The 25,093-nt window shown below is 46.8% G+C and overlaps 1 protein-coding gene across 3 annotated transcripts in view; it reads left to right on the top strand.

The window, feature by feature from the left end:
* The window catches only part of SEPTIN8 (septin 8), a 65,271-nt gene that overhangs the window by 25,086 nt on the left and 15,092 nt on the right, over positions 1-25,093 (top strand). For 2 of the 3 annotated variants that reach the window (XM_090020640.1, XM_090020642.1), the window contains exons 3-9: positions 7,456-7,651; positions 8,311-8,497; positions 17,683-17,844; positions 20,389-20,485; positions 21,042-21,210; positions 21,370-21,502; positions 22,348-22,535. In XM_090020640.1, the coding sequence (XP_089876766.1) occupies positions 7,456-7,651; positions 8,311-8,497; positions 17,683-17,844; positions 20,389-20,485; positions 21,042-21,210; positions 21,370-21,502; positions 22,348-22,535 (1,132 nt within the window). The remainder of the gene's footprint in view (positions 1-7,455; positions 7,652-8,310; positions 8,498-17,682; positions 17,845-20,388; positions 20,486-21,041; positions 21,211-21,369; positions 21,503-22,347; positions 22,536-25,093) is intronic. The other variant, XM_090020641.1, reaches the window with a different exon arrangement.

The following is a 25,093-nucleotide window of genomic DNA, read 5'->3' as shown; positions in this document are numbered from 1 at the left end:
GCAGGAGACAGGTTAAAGGAGGGGAAGAGCTTGGGCATGAGAGGCAGGGCAGAGCTTGAGATTTTGAATATCTTTCTAGCATTTCCCTCTTACCTCTACATGTAGATTGTTCTGAATATTGCTTTATCTGGAGTGTGAAGTGGACTCTTATTCTTACCTTGATCCCAACTGCTTCAGTATTCCTAGCCACACTTCATATTTAGCCCACGAAGAAACAGTATTGCTTGTTTCTGGAGTTTAACTTCAACTCCAGACCTGGTTCTGGGCTTCACAGAAGTGTTCCTTAAAAGATTACCAGCAGCAGGAGACAGTGCAATTGTCCTAGATGCATTTATTTCCCTGGGTGGGATCTGATGGTCCCTTCTGACCTTAAACCTCTTTGAAATAGTGAAAGAGATCTTTGAACTCTTGGAAAAAGGAGAAAATCCAAACCACTGCCCTTGACTGTATTTGCATATCCATGCTCTTTGCCATGCCCCAAACTGGGCTGCATGTGGAGGGTCAGTTTGGTTCCTGCCAACAGGTGAGTATATTGGTATTGAGTGTTTTGAGTGAGTTTCCTGTAGGGTGAACATGGCTCATCGTTCTGTCCCAGTCTCCTTTCTGTGCCCTTATCCATTGCTGGTAGAACCAGGGATTTGGCTCTTCATCCCTTTACTTACAGTACTCCTCTTCCAAGCTGTATTAACTCTTCAGTGTAGAAGCAGAAAGGTTTTGCCCCCCACTATGCTTAAAATAAAACCCTGGTAATCAGTGTGCTGCCTCACTAGACCCATAGCTTGCTAGTCATCTTACTCTCCCCCTTTTTAGCTGATGACTGCTCTAGACATTGTACGAGTTCTAGGGCATTGGAATAGGAAGGGCTGTGCTACACACAGTTGAAATGATAGCTTTGTAAAGCTACAAGGGCTATGTGGCTTGTATGGTGTTGCCTTGTTTCTGGGCAGCACAGGGAAGCCAGCCTAGGAGGACAGGCCCTCTTACCCACCTCCTGTCCGTGACCCCAGATGGTAATCAAAAGGCCACTTCCTCCTGCTGTTTCTTTGTACATCTTGGCCCACCAGAGCCCCCTCCCCACTTGTCATATATTATGAATTGAGGTCCTTTGGAGGCTGATCTGGAAAGTGTCATATTAATTTACATACACAGGCCGTCAGTTCAAAGCCTTCTCTGCCTCCAAGCTGTCTGGTTAGTCAGGTATTTTGAGAGGGAACCTAATCCTTGATGTGTTTCTGAGGTTTTATTATGACTCTACCAAGAACATTTTCCTAATGTCCCCTACATTTATTCCCTCAGTAATGTGGCCCCTTCCTACCTCATTTCTGCATTGTCCCTGTTTGATTTCACACTCTCTGCCTTTGCTTAGCTGAAGCACTCAGCTTGGCAGAAATGGATGCTGCATTGGGGCACGAGGGTGACCCCAAACTGACAGATCCTTGCCAATTTGCTCCTGGGCAGTGTTTTGCCAAGGCTGTATGGCAAGGTGGCACTTTGGTGTGGCCTCTGCGCAGCACTGTCTTGTGCTAAGCATATGATATTGGTTTAACTGCACTCACCCCAAACCGATACATCCTTATCTTGTTTTGCCTTTGCTGTAGATCTTACAAAACAGCTTTTGAGGTTGACTCAGGACAACCAAGAAGCCTTGGGGGAGACGAAGTGACTAAGAGAAACTCCATAAATCAGGAGAGATGGAGGAAGCCATCTCCTTAGATGCTCCTGTTGCCCTGAGGGGTCAGGCCAACTCTCAGGATTTCAATATTGTGCTGTTAGACAGGAGGGAGTGACACAATTGCACATATACAGACACACGAATCAATTAGGTGCACACGCGCGCGCACACACACGCACACACACACACACACACACACAAACAAGCCTAGGCACATGCATACCTATCACCAATTCAAGCACATACACTATACACCCCAAAAGTTAGACAAAAATCAATTGTCCATACCCGCACACTCAGTACACCTACACAGATCACTAATTCGTATATCATGCACATTAGCAACCTCGTGTAACCCTGCGGCCACTTGACCTTAAGCAAACCCAAGCCTCAGTTTCTCAGCCAGCTTCTCTCTAGTCCACCGGTTCTAATCCCGGTTCTGGCAACTTTCACTTCCTACACTTTAACTCTCTTGCCTTAACCATCCCTCAAGTATCCCAGGTACCCCAAGCACATACATATACCATACCATCCAAGTTACGAACTTACCTGTATGTGTAGGTGGGTTGTATGCATGTGAACTGGTGTGTGTGTGTGTGTGTGAGTGTGAAGCTGGCTGAGGAACTGAGGCTTGGGTTTGCTTAAGGTCAAGTGGCCCCAGGGTTACGTGAGGTTGCTGGTGCAAGGGAAAAAGCCTGGTGTCAAGGAGGAGACAGCCAGGAAAGAGAGAGGCAGAAACCTGGGAGCTCAGGGGAAAAGGCAGTGGGGACAAGGCAATAACAGTGGCAAAGATCAGGAGAAAAGAGAGTGGAGACAAAGCAATAGCAGTAGCAGAGATTGGGGGAAAGGCAGTGGGGATAAGGCTGGAAAAGAAACAGGGGTTGCAGGCAGGGAGGAGCTCAGGACAGGTGTTGGAGGTGGTGGTGAGCCAGAAGCAGGAGAGGGAGAAATGAGACTGAAGTTAGAGGGGCAAGGAGTGGAGATTGGAGCAGGGCCGGAACCATAGTAAAGCAAAACCCAACTCAGGGGTCCAAATAACAGGTTTATTAAACAGACAACACACTACACAGCTGCATGAAGTTATTGGTGTACGGACACACACACACGTATTCACAATGCTAGCAGTTGAAAGAGACTCAGTGGAAGGGTTGGAGTCCAGGTAGGGAAGAAAAACAGAGTTCAAGTCCTTGGTTGAAGAGAGGGTGGGAGTGTTAGCTACCTATCCAGGCTGGAAAGGGGTCTTTGTCCAGTAGGTGTTGTCCAGAGGGGGTCACCGGCAGGGCCTCTGGGTGGATAGGTGGTATGATGTGGTGCTAGTCCAGATGGAGAGGGTGTGCCAAGGAGTCAGTCTTCACTACCCTTTTTTATGGGGCAGACTACTTCTGACTTCCTATGGGGAGGCCCTGTCCAGGCAATGTCTGCCCTGTTCCAGAGAGTTCCAGATGTTCTTACTGAGCATGTGCAGCCTGGCACAATGGTGGGTTGCCTCATCTTTGTTTCTTGAATGCTGAGGGTGGCTCCAAGGGCAATTGGTGTTGATGGTTTGGCCATTCAGAAAGAGCTATTATAGACCTACTGCCGTTGTCTCTCAAGCACCTGCTTTCATCCCCATTCATTCAGGAACCAAGTTGCATAGGAGGGGTAGGTATGAGTCATAGGTTACACAGCAGCAGGGGACCCAAGATGGAGGCTTGACATTACAAGACGTGACTTACACTAACTTGCATATGTAGGCCTAAATCATATAGTATCAGTAAAACAGTAATAGAGAACAGTAAAAATCAATATAAACATAAGAATTATACAGTATAAAGGAGAAAAAACACCAAATATAACTTGCTACCAAAATAAAATGCTGAAGCTTATCCCATGTCTTAGCTCACTTATACTTATCTATAGGGAATAGAGAGGGAGAGACCAAGTCAGAAATGATTGGGGAAGGGGAGGAAATGCATTTTAAAATAATTAAAAGAAAAAAAAGAAAAAACGGGGTTCTGCTACACTCCATCCTCCCTAGGCCCCTGTCACTTGTTCTCCTTGTTGCTTGTTAAAAACTGCTTCAAACACCCCAGCACCTTTGTCTTTGACAAAGCAACTCATCTGTCAGAAGTTTCCTTGGATGCCTGCCAGCTGCCTGAGGTGAATCTTCCTCTGCCTGTCTCTTTATTATTCCAACTTGGCCGGTTTTGCTTGTCGTGCTGGTTTGCAGTCACCTGAACAGCACATAGTATCAAGGCATAGAGTTTCCCACTGCTTGTTTTTTAAGCAGGGTGGGAGTATTTACAAGGAGCCAGATCTCAGTAGTTTCCCGAGCCCCTTGAGTGGGGTTTGCCTCAGGCTGCCAGCAAGTGGAACTCCCAAATGCCATGTTTGTTCTTTCCAGTGCTTGCAAACTTGCTGGTGCCTCATGTCCTGGAAAGGGGGGTTTCTTTTCAAGGATGTCAGTGACTCTGCACAAGGCTCCGAGTACCTCATTACTTACAGGTGCCTAGGTCTTGTTCCCATTCAGTTAGGGTTTTCTGATTACAGATGACACTCTTTTCCCCTTTCTTCATGTCAGTGTGGTCTTGCCTCCTTTTTGGTCTTGCCTGCCACGGCTTGTTCTAATTAATTATTCAGAAGGATTTTGATTAAACTAATCACGCTGGTGAGACTGTTGATCATCTTCCTGGGGCTCCTGCCTCCCCCTTACCCCATCCTTACACCAACCCGGTGTCCCAAGTAAACAAAATGAAAAGTCACAAGCCAAGTCACGATGAGTCTTTGATAACTGGTAGGGCTGTGCAAAGCTTTGGTCGCTGATTCGATTTTGAGGAGATTCGGCCTGATTTGGCAGCTGAATATCCGAATCGAATCGGGAGACCCATTAATCTCTCTGAATTGAATAAGAAGCCTCCAATTCAATTCGGAGAGATTTGACAATTTGGTCACTGACACATCTTAATATGGGTTTTTTTCTACGTACCTCGAGGTACCAGGCAGCTTATGAACGCTGAGATGCTGGGGTGGATGGAGCATCCCACGGGAGCGCAGGAGGGATCCCCATGCACTTGGCAGCGGACCCGGAAGTGGGCCAGAAATACTTCCAATCCACTTCTGGGTCTGACTCGGGGGACCTCCACCCCACCCCCTGGCTCAGTGACTGGTGCCTCCTGGGTCTGGGGGTGGTACCCAGGGTGCCCTCGCAGCTAATCGCCGAGACACTGAGCACGCAGGGGACCCCCCCACGCACATTTCTGTGGGACGTTCTGTCCGCCCCACCATCTCAGCATTTATGGTACCTTGAGGTATGTAGAAAAGACATTTAAAGCTGTGTCTATGGCCAAATCGCAGATTCTCCAAATCGGAATCGAATCTTCAGATTTAGCTGAATCGAATCGGGACAGTGATCCGAATTAGCAAATCAAATTGCTGTCCCCCAAATTGGGCCGAATCTGAGTTAAATACTGCCTGCTTTGCACCCCCCCTAACAAACGGCCCAGTAGTCAGGGTGATACCGTTTAGAATCAGTCCATACTTCAACAATTCAGTGAACCTATACTTGAACATAATATAAAGTATTTGGAGCCTCAAATGTTCCTGCACTCATAATTGAAGTTTCTCCCCTTGATTTCTATCTGAAGGTCTTGCCTTAGGCCACCATTCCCAGACATTTCTCTGGGTGTCTGGGCTTCCAGCGATCTCCTATAGGTTTCATTCTGCGGCTGACTCTTCCCATACAGCTAGCTTTCCCTAGCGGGCCAGCTTTCCCACCCTTGCTGGCTCTCTCTGTCATGCCTGCGCTCCTCGATGAACTGGCACTCTTCCATGTGCTGGTTTTCTAAGCTGTGCTGGCTCTCCCCGGTGTTCTGGCTCTCTCCATGGCTACGCAGGCTCGTTCTGGCTTTCTCCAGCACCCTGCCAGCCTTCTCCTGCCCAGTGCCAGCTTTTCTGCAGGGCCAGCATGCGACTTCCAGTTATACCAGAATAGTGGAGCATGCACCCAGGAGCACCTGGCACACTCTTTTAAAGCGTGCTTGGGGCAGCGTCAGGGTTGAGTGAGGCACCTCTGGTGCTGCTGCATCTCCTCCTGAGAGATAGGAGACTCTTTTGGCCCTTTCCGGGCCCTCTGCTCTTCTCTCGGGACTCAGGGTTGCCTCTCCAGTCTCTCCCCGTCCCGTATTCTTCAGGACGTTGGGAGGCACTTTTCCACAGTGCCTGTTTGCCTGAAACAGATTCCCTGGTTCTTCTCATCTTCCCCCTCCTCTGATGGAGGAAGCCTGAGACGTTCCAGCCTCTCTAGGCCCCTGTCACTTGTTCTCCCTAGCTAGCTCAGGCTCTTGTTTCCTTTTCATTTTAGGATCGTTCAAACACCCCAGCACCTCTTTGCCTCGGACAAAGGTGGCTTCCCCCAGCGGAGGAGCAGCTGGCTGATGTGCAGTTTGGTTGTCCCAGGGCACAGCTGAAGCTGAGCACAGCCCTGTGAGATGGAGGGACAGCTGTGCAGGGCCAGTGGGGTGAGCAGAGTGAGGATGTAAGCCAGAGAGGGGAGGCACTGCAGACCTGATTTCAAAGAACTGTTTCTGTGAAGAGAAAGGGGGAAAGCTATGAGAACCCTGCCGCCCCTTGACTCTTATTAATGGCATGTTTGAGACTAAAGGGCTAAGAATATAGTTGAGGAACAAGCAATGTGAAGGCCTCCAGGCTGGTCTTGCCTCCATCTGGTTGTGAATGGAAGCTTAAGAAAGGGTTTCTGTGGCTGCAATGAGATCTTACAATATTTTGCTGCCCACCTCAAATAACAGAAACTTTTCTTGATAAAGGAAGGAGCCCAGGCTTCTCCTGAGTTCTGTACATCCACCTGTGTACATGGTAATTGGGAAATGAGGTCTCCAGACAGCAAGAGAAACTTCCCTGTATTTCTGTATGCATACGTACCCTCCGTTTGTGTTCAGGGAGGGCCATGCACAAGCCAGTCACACAGGACTGAATAAAGAGCAGGTGACACCTTTCCTTCAGTTTCTGTGATAACCTCAGGTTCTCAGTCTTGGCTGCCTCTTCCCCTGCTTTGGGCCAAATTTGCTCCCCTTTAAAATAAAATGAAAAGGAGGAAAGAGAGAGAGAGATCTATATCATAAACAGTCAAAATCTGAATCTGGCATCTCAGACAGCAAAAGGTGAGCATGCTGCTCCCTTTTGTGCAAGTCCCAATAGTGATTTGTGACAATATCAAGGAAATGCAGCAAAAATAAGACCCCAGAATACAAAACTGAGCTCTGTTAACACGTGAGAAAACTTACCACAAAGAAAAAAGGATAAGAAGATATGAGCAGGCGCATAGAAAATAAGACATGTTGTGCTGCTACCTGTGTCAAGCATCCAGAGCTGCTGTTTTGTGAGTACATTATATGCAGAAATGGAGCCTACTGTTCTGCAGCGCTGTAACTGAAGGAGGTAAGTCAAGGATTCTGTCTCTGCTGAAGACTCCAAAGTTGCGTCAAGTTCTTCCAAACTTCTGACGTCAGGCTCCAAAGTGCAAGTCAGCAAAGGAGAAGGAGCAGCAAGTTTGGGTTGTGCTTTAGTTCTTCAGATGAGAGGTGGCACAGAGATGGCTATGTAGTACACAGAGGTTTAGCACTGGCGCCTTTTAGAGCAGGGCAGTAGTCACTTCTCTGTGATTAGACCACTTTGCCATGGGAGATTTGTCATAGCCTGTCCTAGTATTATTTTAGTACTGCACTGTAATTAATTTCCTTTGAAGTGACTGCAAGAGCAAACTGATGGTTTTTGCTTCCACTTCCTAGGTGAAACTGGCATTGGGAAATCCACCTTAATGAACACACTCTTCAATACCACGTTTGAGACAGAGGAGGCCAGTCACTATGAGAACACAGTGCGCTTGCGACCACGGACCTACGACCTGCAGGAGAGCAACGTGCACCTGAAACTGACGATTGTGGATGCTGTGGGATTTGGAGACCAGATCAATAAAGATGAAAGGCAGGTCACGTGCCATTTAGTTGTAGTGTCTGCACCAGCCTGTAGCACTCTGGCATGTAGCTGCCTGCAATTCCAGTTGTAGTATTGGAGGCAAAGCATTTATGCACCTGTGCACCCAGCAGAGCCATATAGATTTAGTGTAGCAGCTCGAGGGACTGTGCGTGAAGTTAATTGCACAGGGCCAGGCTAGGCTGCTACAGTACATGTGGGAGAGAATGTGTGGAGGGCATTTGGAGACACTGTGTTGGGATCTTAAAGAGCTTCCTGTTCCCTTGGGCAGTGGCTGTTTTGCAGTGGTTTCAGTTGGCCAGTGCTCTGTAATCTGCCACTGCTGTTCATGGTAACAACTTGCAGTGGCAGATTACAGACCACTGGCCAGCTGCCTTCACCTAAAATCTGGCCAAAGTTGGTTGTCTGCTATATATTTTTTTCTATATTTCACTTCCATCATCATTTATCATAGTAACACAGTGACCAGAATTACCTTTGGATTATAAACTCTGTGAACCTAACACTTTTCAGGCTGTCATTGGCAGACTAACATTATTTATGACTTTACTAAGTAGTATTTAAATAATGTACCACAGACGCATTATTAAGTCTTTAAAATGATAACATTAAACATCAGCATTCAGGTTGCTAACTGCATCTGTCTGTAGTTACAGGCCAATAGTTGATTACATTGACACGCAGTTTGAAAACTACTTGCAAGAAGAGCTGAAAATCCGCCGTTCCCTGTTTAACTATCATGACACAAGGATCCACGTCTGTCTGTATTTCATCACTCCAACTGGGCACTCGCTGAAGTCTTTGGATCTTGTGACAATGAAGAAGCTGGATAGCAAGGTAAGGAGCTCAGCACAGCCATATGCTCTTTGAAACGAGCAGTGGTTTTACTAGTTGTAAATCAACTCTGTATAGTGCCTTCCATACAGTGGTATCAAATCACTGCAGGTGTCCTAGAATTATAGAAAATAAGGGTTGGAAGGGACCTTAGGAGGTCATCTATTCTAGTCCAAGCCCCAGCTCAAAGCAGGACCATCCTTAACTAGATTATTCCAGTCAGAGCTTTGTCAAGCCAGCCCTTAAAAACCTCCCAGGATGGAGATTCCACCACTTCTCTAGGCCAGCATTTCTTAACCTGTGGGTCACAGCCCAAAAGTGGGTCACAAGAATATATGAAAGGGTTGCAAACAAACTTTAAAAACGGATTAACAAACTTAAAAAAATGGATTCTCCTTCAAAGGAGAAGAACATGGGAAACCATGGCTTTTCCCTTGCAGGCTATCAGAGTTCCAGCCTGAAAGGTGCTGCTTGGGGCCCCCCATGCCCAACACACTGGGGTCTTGGGCCTGGGGGTAGGAGACATCAGGTTGGGAGTGAGGGGCACCGGGTCAGGACTGGCCATCAATGTTTACAAATGGGTCCTGGTACAAAAAAGGTTGAGAACCACTGCTCTAGGTAACCCATTCCAGTGTTTCACCACCCTCCTAGTGAGAGAAGTTTTCCTAATATCCAACCTAAATCTCCCTTGCTGCAGCTTGAGACTATTGATCTTTGTTCTCTCATCTGCCACCACTGAGAACAGTCTAGCTCCATCCTCTTTGGACCCTCCTTCAGGTAGTTGAAGGCTGCTATTAAATCCCCCCTCAGTCTTCTCTTCTGCAGACTAAATAAACCCAGTTCCCTCAGCCTCTTCTCACAAGTCATGTGCCCCAGATCCCAAACTATTTTCATTGTCCTCTCCAACTTGTCCACATCCTTTCTATAGTGGAGGGTGTGACAGGGCACAGTTGGTGCCTGCCGCTTTAAGAGCAGAGCCAAGCAGCCAGCAGGTGTTTGATTGCAGTGGCCATTTTAGATCTCTGGCCACCTATATAAGTAGAGCAGTTTGCTGCTGGCAGGCCAGGCAGTAACATCGTCTGACTTTAAGGCTCCATGCAACATCCTGGAGGTAAGGGTAGGAGCTGTAAGGGATGGCTTTGAGGCTCCTGGTCCTGGGCATGAACTAAAACTGCACCCTGCCAGGAGTGGGTGGCCTGGTGGGACTCTGTGGCACGGGAGCCCCCAGGAAATGCCAAGCTAGTTATCATCCTGGTGAAAGGTGGGTAGGGGAGCCTTAACCCTAGCCCTCCCCTTCGGTGGGTCATGTAACATCGGATGTAGTTGGGGCTAGGCACGGCTGTGGCCATCCGAGCCCTGTGGGGTGCAAGTCCCTGAGGAGGAAGAGTGGGGGCCAGGCACGGCTGCAGCCACTTGAGCCTTGTGAGGTGTAGGACCCCGAGGAAAGGTAGTTGGGGCCAGGAAGCTATGGCCACCTTAGCCCACTGGGGAAGGAAGCCCGGTGGCCCCAGTGAGGGGGCAGTGTGGGGCCCCACTGAGAGGGGCAGAGATAAGTAGCCCCAGTGAGGGGGTGGCCCCAGTGAGAGGGTGGAAATGAGGACCCCAGTGAGCGGACGGCCTGAGTCAGGGGGCGGACATGTGGAGCCCCAGTGAAGGGGGGCAGTGTGAGATGTTGAGCCCCAGTGAAGGGGGGAAAATCAGAGGGCTTAGAGCCCAGTATGTTTATATGTATAGAGTTGCCCCTCCGGAAGGACCAGGGCAGGCTTAGACCCAGTCGGGTAATTGGCTGGCCGCTACCCTGGTGAGGGTTGCGGGGGAGGCCCAAAAGACGGTACATCTGCCACCCAAGGTAAGAAGCAGGTAAAGCCTATGGCCTAAGGGGCCTGCTCCAAGAGGGAACAAGGCAGTATGAGTTGCTGATGTGTGAAAGAGACCTGGTGAGGGGGGGGTCGAATGGTGAGGCCCTAGTGAGAGGAGGGCGGTATGAACGTGTGTGACTGAGGCCTGACAACGAGGCCTAAGCATGGTCTGGCTGTAGGCCGGGAGCACTGTCATCTGGATGCCCTCTGCGAGGCTTGGGCTGCAGTGTAGTAGGGGAGGAATGGAGCCGCAGATAGCGCCCCCTGGCATTGGGGCAAGAATGGGCAGCCTCCCACTTTAATTAATTAATATCCTAATTAGTTAACAACAAGGCATGGCAAGCAAGTCAGCTGGGTGACGTGCCCAAAGGCAAGTGGGGAAACTAGCACCATGGCTAGTCAGGGAGCCCCACTTTGCCACAGGGCGAGCAAAACTAGACACAGTATTCCAGGCGTGGTGTCACCACTGCCAAATAAATGTGAATAACTACTTTGCTTGATCTGCTGGTAACACTTCTACTAATGCAGCCAGTAAGTATGTTGTTAGCCATCTTGGCAACAAGGGCACACTGTTGACTTATATGCAGATTATTGTTCATTGTAACCCCCCAGGTCCTTTTCTGCAGAGTTGCTGCTTAGCCAGTTAGTCCCGAGCCTGTAGCCATGTGTGGGATTCTTCTGTCCTATGTACAGGACTTTGCACTTGTCCTTATTGAACCTCATGCTATTCTTTTGGCCCAATCCTCCAATTTGTCTAGATCACTCTGGATCCTAGCCCTACACCCCACAGCTTGGTGTCATCTGCAAACTTGCTGAGGGTTCAATCCATCTCATCTTCCAGATCGTGAATGAAGAAATTAAACAAAACTGGACCCAGGACTGACCTCTGGGGCACTCCACTTGATACCGGCTACCAAGTAGATCTCGAGACATTGAGTTTGACTATGAAATTAGCTTTCTATCCACCTTACACTCCATACATCCACTCATACTTTCTTAGCTTGCATGGAGAATGCCGTTACAGGAGACCATATCAGAAGCCTTGCTGAAGTCAGTGTATATGTATATCACATCCACTGCTTTCCCCGCAGCCACAGAGCCAATCAGGTTGGTCAGGCATGACTTGCCCTTGGTGAATCCATGCTGACTGTTCCTCATCACCTTCTTCTCTTCCAAGTGCTTAGAAATGGATTTCTTGAGGATCTACTCCATGATTTTTCTGAGGGCTGAGGTGAGGCTGACTGGTCTGTAGTTCCCTAGATCTTCCTTCTTTTCTTCCTTAAAAATGGGCACTATGTTTGCCCTTTTCCAGTAGTCTGAGACCTCCCCCAATTGCCATGAGTTTTTAAAGATAACAGCTAGCAGCTTGTCAGGTGATTTCATTCTCAAAAAGGCTGGGAGAGCTGGGTCAGTTATAGGGCAGGTCAAGTTTGACCTTTACAGATAGTTTTGTGAAGTTTCATGTTTGTTTTTCTCTCAGGTGTCTATAAAAATAGTTGCTCCTTTTGCAAGAATACAAACCTATTGCTTTCAAGCTTTGTCTCTGAAGATTTTCTGTAGCACTCATCATTGCAGTAGTTTCTCCTGGGATCTGAAAGTTAAGCAAGGTTATTTCTGGCTCATCAGCTCTACCGTGGAATAAAAGATTCTGAAGCTTAGTTAGCTTTTGTGCTAATCTACAAGTCAGGAGAGATTCCAGGTTCCTCTCCTGTTGTGTTGTGGGAGCTGCAAGGCTTGCTATGTTGCCTATTAGGTGAGGTAACCAGGGCGCAAAGCAATAAAAACAGACCTCTCCTGGAAAGTAGGAAATGTCATTTTACAAAATGAAGTAGATGGAGAGGAGTGACCTGCCCTCAGTCAGATATAGCCAACGTCAGAAACAAGAACACAACCTGCATGTCTCAGTAGTCTAACCACTGATGCCGTGTTGCCTTCTCAAAGTATGAGACATGTTCCCGGCTGGAGTTATACCACCATAAACTAATAAACTATTAAACCCATTGAAATCCTGAGAGTGGGTCTGTTTATAGTCCAGCCTGTGGTTATATCTGTAGTTCATGTATATGTATATGCTCAGTGGTCAGTGCTTTAAGTGACACTGAGCTATTCATTAAATTGCATGACAGACATGCAGCTTGAAGGTGTGTTTGCCGGTTGGGTTTTATTAGATTCTGTGTCGGGGCTGGAGGCAGTCTCCAGAGGTTGTTGACACCCAAAGCTGCTCCTTCATCCTAGCACAGGGGTTGGCAGTGTTTTTGGACAGAGTGTCAAAAACACCTGCAGCCTCAACTTGTAAGGGGTTGGCATGCCAGGGTGGGCAGCAGGGAAGCCATGAGGGGCCCAGTCCTTATTGTGGCAGCACAGCCCCAGCCTCTTCCCCTTCCCTGCTGTCCACCCTGAGGCTCATGTGCCAAGCGAAACGCCTTCTCGTGCCATACTTTGGCACCCGTACTGGGGGTTGCCTATCCCTGTCCTAGCACTTTGCATTTAACAAAAATGGCTTCCTTGTCTTGTAGAATATTTAACCCTTAGGCTGCCAACCCTATCACTTCATTGCCCTGTTGAAACCACTGGACTTGGAGGGAGCTCATCAGGGGCAGGACTGGGTGGTATAACTGCAGCTGGGAATATGGTGACCAAGATTCCAGGAACAGGGAAGCCCCTGAACTGCTTCTGGGGCTCATTGCCAGCCTCTGTCCTAAGCTTTATCTAAATGCAGTTCTGATAGACTTTCCTAGTTGGCAGATGCTTTTCTAGTTGACAGATGACTCCTGTCCCATATCATCCACCCCACACACTGTTGGTCTTGTATTTGGGCCCATTCCAGGGAACTTGTTGGCTTCCACCTTGCAGTGGCTTGTTTGTAACCACTGTGGCTGTTGCATTAACATTACAAGGCCTCTGAAAACTTTCCTTTAATAAGTTCTGGCTTCTGGAGTGGTGCCAGCATTACATATAACCTGAAATATGTTTGGAAGACTGTTTTGTGTATGAGTCCCCTGGAGTGCTTGATGGTGGTAGTCTCACACAGCTTGTGCATTCCCTTCCCGTTGCATCTCCCCATGGCCTTTTCAGTTTGGCCTTTGGATAATACCAACATAAATCACTTATGGCCATGAACGTGTGGGAATTTTTTCCCCCAGTTCCAGGCTTTCCCATTGGGCATCCCTTCTCATCCCAAAGGCTTTAGAACATTGGACGTACTGGAGGGAATGCTTGCACAGCATAAATGTGGAGCTTTTACATGGCTGGGAAAGTGTGGGGGACAGACTGACGTTCCTTTTGTGTGGTGTCGCAGAAAACTCCCCTGTATTATGCACTTCACCATCTTGTATCCAAGTGCTTTACAGTCATTGATTTAGTTTTGCAAGACTTTCCTGATGGGCAGATAGACTAGGAGCTTTTTAAGATCAGGGCAAAGGTCAGGCAGAAATCTGTGTCAAATAGCAACGAAAGCCTAGGTCTCCTGACTCAGCTTTGTCCCTTAATCACTAGACTATAGTGAACCATTCTCCTTTCTTTAATATGTTTACGATCTTGATCCTGAGTTTTGGTTTCAGCTGCACTTCAGCAGGGCGATGTCAGGTCCCAGGCATGCAGCTTTGATTCGTAGCAGTGTTTTAATAACATATCTTGCTGGGTTTATGCAGTTCCTCTGGGTGACGGCTTTTTTGCACAAAGCCTTCTGTCATGCTCTAATATAACCTTGTTCTGCTGAGCTCATGGCCAGCTGTTGTCTGCTTGTATCTTATTTCTCTCAGGCAGCAAGTAACATCTTCAAAGCTGAATTGTAGGTAAACAATAGATGGCTGGCCGGCTCTTTAGCAGAGGGAGGCATCTATGAATTAAAACAGGTCTGGTTTTTTCACTTGGTGCAAGTAGGAAAATGGGAAGATTATCACCCTGCAACACAGACACAAAATTGAATTATGCATTTAAACAGCAGTTCTGCCCTGGAAGGTATCTCCGTAATCTGCCGTCCTGGGGCTCCATGTTCATGATGCAAGATAAAGGTAATTGCTTGCCCTACCTGGCTTGAGAAATTCAAGATGAAATGCAAATAGTAACAATTCCATCACCAGAGGTTCTGCAAGCCAGTTTATGGCCCATGCAATTCCAGGCTGTGGCTTTAGTGACATCTGGGCCATCCCTCACTTTCGCTGGGGTTGCACAGGAATAATTAAACTAAGGTGAACATGTCTGTTGATGGTGTACTGCTGGAATAGAATCCAGCTATACGGAGTATAGTGCAGACAGACAAAAGTAGTAAGTGCATTAATTTTACGTAACTAACAAAGATGCCTTGGAGGAGTGAAGATTGGCATTTTTTCCAGTCCCTTTTCTGGGTGGAATAGCTCTTTCCTGGAAAAAAAAATTTGGAGGTGATAAAGTTTTATTCTGAAGAATGTGTTTTGAAGCGATCTCCAACTGAGCCTCCTCTGGTCTCTTGGTAGTTTCATTCTGCTTATTCATTGTTGTATTTTATGGTCTATACCCTTGGTTGTATTATACTGGAGCAGTTCAATGCTGTGCTAGAACAAGAAAAAGGATCATTTGGGTGACCCATATTGCACAGAAAACTATAAGATGCCATTAGCATTGGAGAAGAAAGTTATTGTGTGGGATGGAGGGAACAGGTAACAGGTTCTGCTTCACTCTGGTATCTGGTTTGGCCAAGGGCTGACCTTGCACTCGTTTATAAATTGAGGGTTGTGAAGGTCTTTTATTTCTTTACCACTTTTGAATTGGCCAGTAGTATTTGAGTGAGGATAACTTTTTAAGAACTTGTAAATATACAGGAAATACTCGGATCACTTCAGAAGTGGGTATAAAAGGCATAGATTTGGGAAAATAATTTTCCCCCTTAGATTTGGGAAAATTTCATTACAGGGGCTTAGGTCACTGATCAGAATGACTCCATTGAGGCTTCACTCGCACGTGTTCACTATGTCCCAGTCTTGCTCCCAGCTCTGCCAGTCATTTCAGATGCTCATGTCTGGATGATTAAAAATATGCTTGCATTGGTATGCTTCTGGCCTATTCAGGTAGTGCAGGGATAAACGTCTTTCTCTGTTAGCTTCATTTCCATTGTTGAGATGGCTTTATAAACCCTGGTCAGCAATGAGAGGGGGTTGAAAGGAGGTTTTGTTTCCAACTCCCTGACTAAATGTTGAATCATCTTATTGGGCACTAACAAAGGGTATTGGAGACAGCGTCCTTCACACATACCTGTCACTGCATGGAGGCTGTGGCCATGGATGTGCTGTAAGTGTGTGGGATGGCCAAGTTCAGTTGCAGCCAGTTTGTTTTTTTTGACATATTTTACTGTTTGTTAAACTTTTTTTTAGCACTTATTAAATAGGATCTCTAACTCTAGGTGCCAGCCTATAAACCAAATCAGTCACAAGGGGAAAGACTGGGGAGGGGTGACCAGGAGTCAGCATCTAGATTTATGAACCATCTTTCTTTTGGGACCTCCTGTGGGGCTCTTTAGCCAGCCAGTTCTGGGGAACTGAAGCTCCATTTAAATAAGGTGGGAAATTCATCATAGCAGGATGGGGGCTGATGCAGCTGTGCATATTTGTGCCAGGTGTCAGAAGCAGTTAGGCTAATCCAGGATTAATTCAGCCGAAGCCTCGGAGCCAATTTAGATTTTTTGTTGTTAGCTAATTGCTGGCAGTTGTATCTGCAATGGCTGCATCCATTCGCAAATCCTATTGGATCTTAAATTGCGAAGAAGAGAGTCTTCTTGCCTTTCCCTGCCTTTACAAGGCAAAAGGAATCTGATCAAAGGGGACTAGAGACAAATCCTGGTAGCCTCCACCTGCATGAAAGCATTCATGAGAATACAAGGGGAAGCAGCTGCTGCTAATGTCCCCTACTTCTTGCTTGCTGTTGAAAGGACATGCCAGACTATCTCCTGCGTAGCTGAAAGTCAGGCCAAGCTACGCTAATGCTTTTGGCAGAGGAGGACTATTGTTTTGTCAGCAGGCTCAGTTTAGTCCACTTAATGCAAATAAGACAAAGAGCCAGATTCATCCATGGTGTTGTCATGCTGATACATGTTTGTTTGTTTTTTACAACAAAGACATCTGCCCAGCGGGGACTAGAACAAGACAGGCTCCTTTCCATGCTTCTTTTGTCTCCCTTGGGTACCCGTATGGCCCCTGCTACTGTAGTAGCTGAGCGAGGATTCATTTGTGCTGCCCAACCCTTTCTAACATAGGCAAGTGATGGGCACTAAGGCCCAGAGAGACTGTGATGCAGCTGCAGCTGCCTTCACTGAGCTGCCTGTTCAGCTCGCAAGCAGAGAGGGCTGTAAACTGATTTTTCTCTGCCTCTGCAACTCTAGCTGGCTCCACTTGATGCAGCATTCACCTCCAAGGGGGCCTGTAAAAGCCCCACACACCATATGTAACTTGTTCCATCTCTGTGACACACATCCCAGGTCTCCAGAGAAAAGAAGGCTCCTTGCCCTGATACAAAAACATCACCTTCCACACCAGGCTTCTAGTTCTCCTGTTGAAGGCCTTGTTCGTGTTGGATGAGGTGCATGGCTGCGGCTCTGTCTCCTCTTTGAGCTTTAAGTGGCCAAGCTGTAGCTGTGAAGAAATGGTTTTGCGGTGACACAACTGCACACTGCCAGTTTTGTCTAAGCAGCTGTTCAGACAGGCTTTGAGGACTGCTGCAAAGATCCTGACAGAGTCCCTGCCCTTCCCTTGGGAATACCAGGGGATTTCATGCTGTCTCATTCATCGCTGCCTGGAACATTGTGGTGGATGAGCTTATTTCTACAGATGTGCTGGGGGATGAAATGGCTGCAATGAGGCAACTTGTGAGTGGTGATAAAGATCAGATCCAAGTTATAGGGAGCACCTTAAACCAAGACAAAACTGGAGAGTGAAGTGTGAAAGAAAGCTCCTGGGGATATAGGCTCAACCACCAGAGGCTGGGACAGTACCTTGTCAGAATCTGTGGGTATCGTGGGGAGAGTTTTTGAGGAGCATTTCTTGTCTGGTGTTTCATTTGTTTATGGAGGGTTGGATTTACGTGTAGTTGCCTATGTTTAGTGCAGGGCATTTGTGCAGGAGTTGTGTTACTAGTCCAGAAGGCCTAGATGGTAGCATCTTACCCCAACCTGTGCTTAGCTGCTTGCTGTACATAAAGTATTGTATGTTTGGGTATTTAGGAAACTTAAAGAGCATCATCATCCAGGTGGCTATTCCTTCAGGGTCAATGCCAGAGTGAATCTCAATCAATTGTTGTGCTGTCACTTCCAGATGCATCCTCTGCTTCTTCCCTTGAGTTCTCCCCTTTCCTCAACTGCAGGTGAATATCATCCCAATCATTGCCAAAGCAGACACCATCTCCAAGAGTGAGCTGCACAAGTTTAAGATAAAGATCATGAGTGAGCTGGTGAGCAATGGAGTGCAAATCTACCAGTTCCCCACAGATGATGAGGCCGTGGCTGAGATCAACTCTGTAATGAACGTAAGTAACATGTTCTTACTGCATTTCCTTTGGTGCCTATAACGAACAAACCCACCATATGATGGCACACACTAAAACCCTGCTTCCAGGGGGTTGGGCTGACACTGTTTTAAAAGTGAACTGTGTGCATAACAGAGGCCTAAGGCTGATGCAAAAGGGGATATAGACAGTTTTCTTTATGCCCTTTGGCCTCACCATACTAGAATTCATTAACATGAGACTGTCACTTTATCTCAGATGGTTCTTAGGAGGGGCCCAGCTTCCATCTAATGTGGGTTGCACATTTGGGCCAGGTACAGACATTACATGTTTACTGGTATAAGTGATTGGAAATCAGCCTATACCCAAAGCAGAACAGAAGTTCAGTGCACATAGGCTGGTTTAAAAATGGTGGAACCCGGTCTAAGATTTGTCCCCCACCCGTCCTGAAGGGCAAACGTGTGTTCTGTTCATTACCGAGCTAAACTCTGCTGCTTACAGGAAACCACGTAACTTAGATCGATTCCACCACAGGCTTTTTGAATGTCTGTACCTAGCTTTGCAGCCTGGAGTTAGAGCTGGTTGCAAAGTACTAAATGTGTTTTATAAATCTTAAAATTTTAGTGATTGAGCAGACTGCATATTCTGATTTTTGGATGAAAAAATGAAAAGTATTCCTCTTTCCCCTTTTTAAATTTATTGTCTCTCTATTCCGGTGGCAGGATTTAAAAAGGGTGAAAATAGAATGTGGTAAGGAGAGAGAAGGGAAAATTGAATGTTTGAATTTTGTTTGAAGAAAAAAATTCAAAAACTTAAAAATAATTCTACTGAAATTCTGTTTAAGAAAGCTAATTCCTTATTCTGGGGGGAGAAAAGCTTGGAATGACAAATCTCAGGTTTCAGTGAATTTGACTTTAAATATCATGTTTGAACTCTGCTTTTGATTAGCTGGCTGAACATTTATTATTTTTCATTTGATTTTTAGCTTTAAAATTATTTATTTTTTGCTCAAAATGGCAATTTCCACAAGAAGTCCATTTTTATTGCATGGTTTGGGCTTTTCATCAAAAATGTCTGATTTTTTTTTTTTTTGATGGATTACAAGAACCAAAATCTGAAATTTGTGCCAGTGCGGTGAATATTTTTAGTGAAACAAAAATGCTGCCCTCCTGAGTGAAGTTTGTTGCTTGTTGAAAAATTCTGGGGCATCATTTTTATGGATGAAAACCCAAAGAAGGTAGATAAATGTTGGCGCACAAGTGTTTGGTTTTCATCACAATTCTTGAGGAGTGGGGGAGGGACGGAAGACCTTTCTTCATGAATTGAATTGAGGACCTCTGCCTGCCCTATCCCTTTGAAGTCAGTGGCCAGGGCTCCCTCCCAGGCAGACCAAGATTGGCATACAGTTAATTAGTGCGGTGATCTCTGGTACTGCTGTAACTGAGAGCACACTGCCATCCACGTGCCACTAAAATACCCGGATTTGCTCCAATGCAAATCTTGTAGGCAAAGCTCAAAGCTGCCAGGTAGTACTTGTAAGTGAACCCTCAGGTCATGGACTTATTCTGGTAAAGTACTGCATAGGTGGCAGGAGAAGCTGGTTCTCGGCAGAACGGGTGCAGTGTTTTGGCAGAGCTCCTCACACCAGGCTCAGTGCCACAGTGCACTCTGCAGCCTGACTTCCCACCCTCCTGCATTAGTGCTGCAACAGGAGAGACAGTGCCGTGAGGAGAGTACGGTGAATGAGACCTGCTCCTAAGTGATACTTTCCTTGGGGCAAGACAAAGGCACTCTCAGGTCTTCTAGCTCTCTGTGTATGGGAACATTCAACCTGGGCTGGGGGACTGCAAGATGGGAGGGCAAAATACATTGTTCTAGTTACCTTGCAGGTTTATGCACAGTGCAGGGAGTCTGTATGATACTGACAAAGGTGATGCTATCATCTTGATGCCAGGCTTCCTCATGGGCTTTGCCCCTCCTCACCCCCAAATTTGGACACCGCATCCCATGTAAAGCAACTAGTATGCATCATTCTTGTCAGTGTCTTGCAAAATGCCTGTGTACGAGCTGCTGCACAATTCCCAGCTTACAGATGTCTGTGTAGTCTCCTCAGGCCAGGGGCCACTCTTTACTCGGCCTTTGGAAGTGACCTAGCTCATACAAGTAGTATGGTATTAAGAATGATCTGGCCAGGACTTGCCTCTGCTTGCTAGATGTGAAAGCCAGTAATGTATTATTTGCTGGTGATGGTGCTAGTTTGTTCAGCAGCAGCTGCCCATGGCATTGCTGAGAGATCTCCCTTACTGGCTCAGTGCCAAAGTCACTACCATTATGCTGACCAGCTCTGCCCTGCTACAGCCATGTACCGCAGTTCAGGAACTCCCAGTTAATGCCATTCCCTAGCGGAGACTGTTGTTATACCAAGAAATGAAGAATCTGTGCTTGGGAGAGAGGATTTCAAAGTGAACATTGTGTCTGGGCTAGAGGAAGCTTGTGGCAAATGTGTCAAGCTGCCTGTGACAAAGATGAGCTCTTGCGCTGAATCACTTGGGCTGGTTGTTTCAGGCTCATCTGCCCTTTGCTGTTGTCGGCAGCACAGAGGAGGTGAAAGTCGGAAATAAATTGGTGAGAGCTCGGCAGTACCCCTGGGGCGTGGTGCAAGGTAAGGCCGTCAGCAGTGCGACATGTTACCTGTGCCCTCTCTTGGAGCATGAGCGACTTGTGCTTTTTTTCTGGGTTGAAGTGCACTTGTATTTCCTTTTCAAATGGGGCACAGCTGTGCTGGCAGGAATGATCCTGCCTGCCTTTATAGTTAGCCTGACCCCTCACTTCTAAGCAGTACCCATCCCCTTCACCTCCTGTCCAGTGTAGAGGCAGCTTGTGCTCTGCACCTACCCATACCATGACTAGATTTTTCCTTCAGGCCATCTGTGCATACTGCACAGCTCTCACATGTAATGCCATAGCTGTATGGCCTTGCTCACTTGTACAGAGCAGAGTCCTGCCTAGGCTGATCCTTCCAGAAGAGGGAAGCCCCCTGCCCCCCGCCCCTTGACTTCCTCTGGGAAGGCTCTGTTAATTCTGTTTGAGGTCCAAACTCCTTGAGAAGGGATATGGATGGGGTTAGTCTGTAAGGCCCCTATGTATGCAGCCCCCCTCCCACCTCCTCCCCAAGGTGGTCTGAGTTTCTTCCATTTTTTTTTTTTTTTGGTAACAAGTTGAGAATGAAAGCCATTGTGACTTTGTGAAACTGCGCGAAATGCTCATTCGAGTCAACATGGAAGATCTTCGGGAGCAGACTCATACCCGCCACTACGAGCTCTACCGGCGGTGCAAGCTGGAGGAGATGGGGTTTAAGGACACAGATCCTGACAGCCAGCCCTTCAGGTGAGCAGCCTTGGTCTCCACCTCCAGTGTCCAGCAGGAGTCTAGTATTGGCTCCCGGTGATGTCTGTCAGAATTTTGTGGGCAACAGCACATAGGCATAAACTTGCCAGTAACACAGCAGTATTAAAATGATCTGGGTCTTGTTTGCTTTTAATTCAGCCTCCAAGAAACCTATGAGACCAAAAGAAAAGAGTTCCTTGGTGAGCTGCAGAGGACAGAGGAAGAAATGAGGCAAATGTTTGTGAACAAAGTCAAGGAGACGGAAGCAGAGCTGAAAGAGAAAGAAAGAGAGGTGAGTGGATCAGAAACCTGCAGGGTGATCCCTTGCCACACATTCAACCCTAGGATCCAGCTAGGGGCAATGTGTGAACACTTGAGTAATATATGCACGGAGCACAGTGATCACCAGGATGTAAGAGCAACCCCCACTGGGGTCTCCCAGTGCCTGAGCATTGGTCTCTGATGGTCTCATGTGGATCATCCTTGGCTGTAAATATTGGCCCCATTACTAGAGATCTGGGCCTCCCAATCTTAATGAAATGATCCCCATAGAACAAATTGGGGGAGGGGAAACAGATTATAACATTTTCAAAAGAGCTCAAGTGACTCTATACCTTCTTCCCCTTTCAGCACATTATCTGAGTTATGCTGGACATCACAGAGGATGTGATTGCTAGCCCACTTTAGCCCAGAAAAATTAAAGGACTCTTTCAGGGAAGCTGAGCCCATCCTCCCACCAATCTCACTCAGCTTCTGTTAAGTCCATGGGACGCTAGTAACTGCTGAAAATTGGGTACTTGGTGTCTGAAGATCAGAGGTAGCCTGTGGCAGAGGTGGGAACAGAACCAGCATCTCTTGAGGTCTAATCCAGTGCCCCTCCTGGCTTTGTACATCATAACAACCCACCCATGAGACAGACTAGCCCAAGTATGACATCTCGTCTTGCCCCTCTGAGCAAAGAGCAGGTAATTTTAGACCCCTGCCCCACTGAAGAGTTAGTTTCAAACTTTTGATCCCTTTGCCCTGCTGGGGCTTTGCACAATATCTGAGGGTCTGTGAGCACAGATTTTTGTGACGGGCAGGCCCAAGAGCCAGAGCCGAGCATAGGCCGTGCTCATGGTGTCTATTTCCTACTAGCTACATGAGAAATTTGAGCATCTAAAGAGGATACACCAGGAAGAGAAGAAGAAGGTGGAGGAGAAGAGGAGGGAGCTGGAGGAGGAGATGAATGCCTTCAACAGGCGAAAAGTAGCAGTTGAAACACTTCAGTCCCAGTCCTTTGCTACTTCACAGCAGCCACTGAAGAAGGATAAAGATAAGAAAAAGTAAGTGTCCTAACTTGGATCTGCCCCTCTCTGCTGAGAAGCAGTGCGTGTGTTTCAGCCATTTTAAAATGCTGTTTTCAGCAACTTGGAAAAAAAACAACAGATCAAGCTGTAGGAGCATATTGCAAAGCGTAGTAATCAAGGGAGGCTTTCTAGACTTCTCCCTTTTCAGGCTTGTGGAGAATGAGAGATTCAGGTCATGTTTGTGCCCATCTCCTTTATACCATCTCAAGGAACTGCTGGAGTGTTTCGACAAACCCCCAGGGGAGACCCATTGACTATCCTGCCCAGGGCAGTGACGCAGAGGGTCTGGTAGTGGCGTGATACTCTGCCAGCAGAACCTCAAATAGAACAGTCATCTTTGTTCTGTGCTGCAGGATTGGGGACCCTGTTTAAAGTAGAGCTGTAAAAAGAAGAAACAGCATCTCGGAAGGAAGGGAAAATATAAATTCAGCTTGGCCCCTTGCTTCTTCAGAATGGCTGACCCCTCAACAGGAGCTTTTTTATTTTCCTTGATGGGCCAAACTGACTTTTTGTGTTGTGCATAATACCTTCACTGGTATTGCTGAGGTCGGTGAGACCCTGCTAAGGTGTGAGGATGGGAACAGTGGTTTTCACAATATAGTCCCATGTGAATGAGAGGGAAAATGGGAAAGCAACAGGCTTTATCCTAATTCCATTGAAGTCAGTCTTCATGGAGTACAGGGTTGGGGACAAAATGGAGGAAAAAATCATCTTATAAACTCCAGTACATCTCTGTTGTTCTAATATTTCTCACATAGCTTTCTGCTTAACAAAGGAACTTAAATCGTTTATGGTCTCTAACATCCTGAAAAGTGTTTGATCCAGATATTTAAGCCTGATCATTTTAACAGTGGAAAGAAAAATACGAGTTTTAGAAATAATGCAGGTTTACTTTTAACAATATGGCTTTCAGGTCTGAAATTACTTGCATGATACAATACTTCAAAGCATTTTATAATCCCCTTGAGGCGAGATCAAGTATTAAGGCAGCTCTTTCTCTGCCCTTGTGCCAGAAGTTTGTTTCCTTTGATGGAAGATGATGGCTTCAACCATTTAATGTGTTTTTGCTTTGGATTTGATGTTTACTGGTGTGGTAACAAAGCAGTTCTGGTTCTGGCTGCCAGGTTGCAGACCCATCCAATCAGCACTAGAGTCTAATAGCTGCTTGCAAAATACTATACAGCATCTGCTGATTTCACAAGTACACAGAGTAAAGCTAGAATACTTGTTCACTTTCTGAAAACTTTACTCCAACTCTTATTTCAAGATTGTGTATGTCAGTGATGATTCTGCATTAATGCAGAATCTTTGGCTTCATAGCCCAGTGAAAGAAAGAGACCCCATTCTGTTATCAGTTTGTGGGTGTAAATCAAAACCGGTATAAGAACAATCAAAATATGGCCCTGGCCTTACGATGAGAAGGAGCTTTAAGATCACCCAGGTATATTTAATGCAGAATGTGGTTAAGTAGCTTTCCCTGCTGCTGCACTGTAAACTGTAGTTGCATAATGTTCAGTACTTCTGGTGATTGGAAAATTCTGCTAAAATGTCGAGACTCTTGCAGCTGAAGGAGAATAGCTCAGTTCATCCTACCCAGCTCTGTGCATATGGCTGTGTCCAAATGAGCACAGATGTGTGATATGTGGCACCGCAGACCTGTCTCTGCCACCATGCACTGCACATTCAGGCATTTTGCATGCTGCTACCTTGCAGCGCAGGGTTGGGGTTTTTTGTTTTTTGGGGTTTTTTTTAAACCTGGGAAATTCTGGTCACAAAAAACCTACGGCCAAGAAAAAGCGGGGCAGCATACGTGGCAGCAGTGCACGCCACCCAAAACCAGAGCCTGGCAGGCTGGAGCTATGCCCTGGCTGCTGGCCAGACTTCCTGGTGCAGCTGCAGCCCTGGAAAGGCCCCAGGGCCACAAGTAAGGCTGCTGGGGCCAGCACAGGTGCTGGCCTCAGCCTCTCCTACCCCACCCAGGGTAGTCTGCTGCACACCATAGTGTTTGTGGCACGGGTGTTCCCCCTGGGAAACAAACGTCTGCACTCATCTGGATGTGGCCTAGGAAGGATTTTGTATTGCATGTCAGCTGGGAAAAGCTCATCTACTACGGGATTTGGCCACACCTGTCCCATTTGATATCAAAGAGATTCAGGTTCCTAGTTAGCTTTTAAAATCTGAACCAGTGTTCTCGTTTAGATGCATGTCAACCAACAGTGAATTGCGAAAGTGTTGGAATCTGAATGGCTTTAACCAGTGCAAAGAGTGACGCTTGCTGGACATGAGAGAACATGCTTTGGTTCCTCTTCCTGGTTGTGCTGTTTAGCCATCGCATACGTTTTTAGCTGATTTGAAGAACTAGCCTTTAGGACCTTGTATTTATAGTTACTCATCTTTTGCATCATGCCATTTAGCTTTGTAGGCAGTCTATGCTCGTGAGTAGCATCAAGATAACAAGAACAGGTTGTTGCAGCTTAGGCTCAAGCTGCATCAGCTCAGTTCGGAGAGGGCTCAGGGCTGGCTCAGTCCAATAA

This window comes from Crocodylus siamensis, chromosome 10 (genome assembly GCF_052110815.1).
Source record: "Crocodylus siamensis isolate JL-2025a chromosome 10, ASM5211081v1, whole genome shotgun sequence".
In the NCBI taxonomy this organism is placed as follows: Eukaryota; Metazoa; Chordata; order Crocodylia; family Crocodylidae; genus Crocodylus; species Crocodylus siamensis.
Note: the sequence above shows the minus strand (reverse complement) of the source record. Positions and strands in the feature narration are given on the sequence as shown.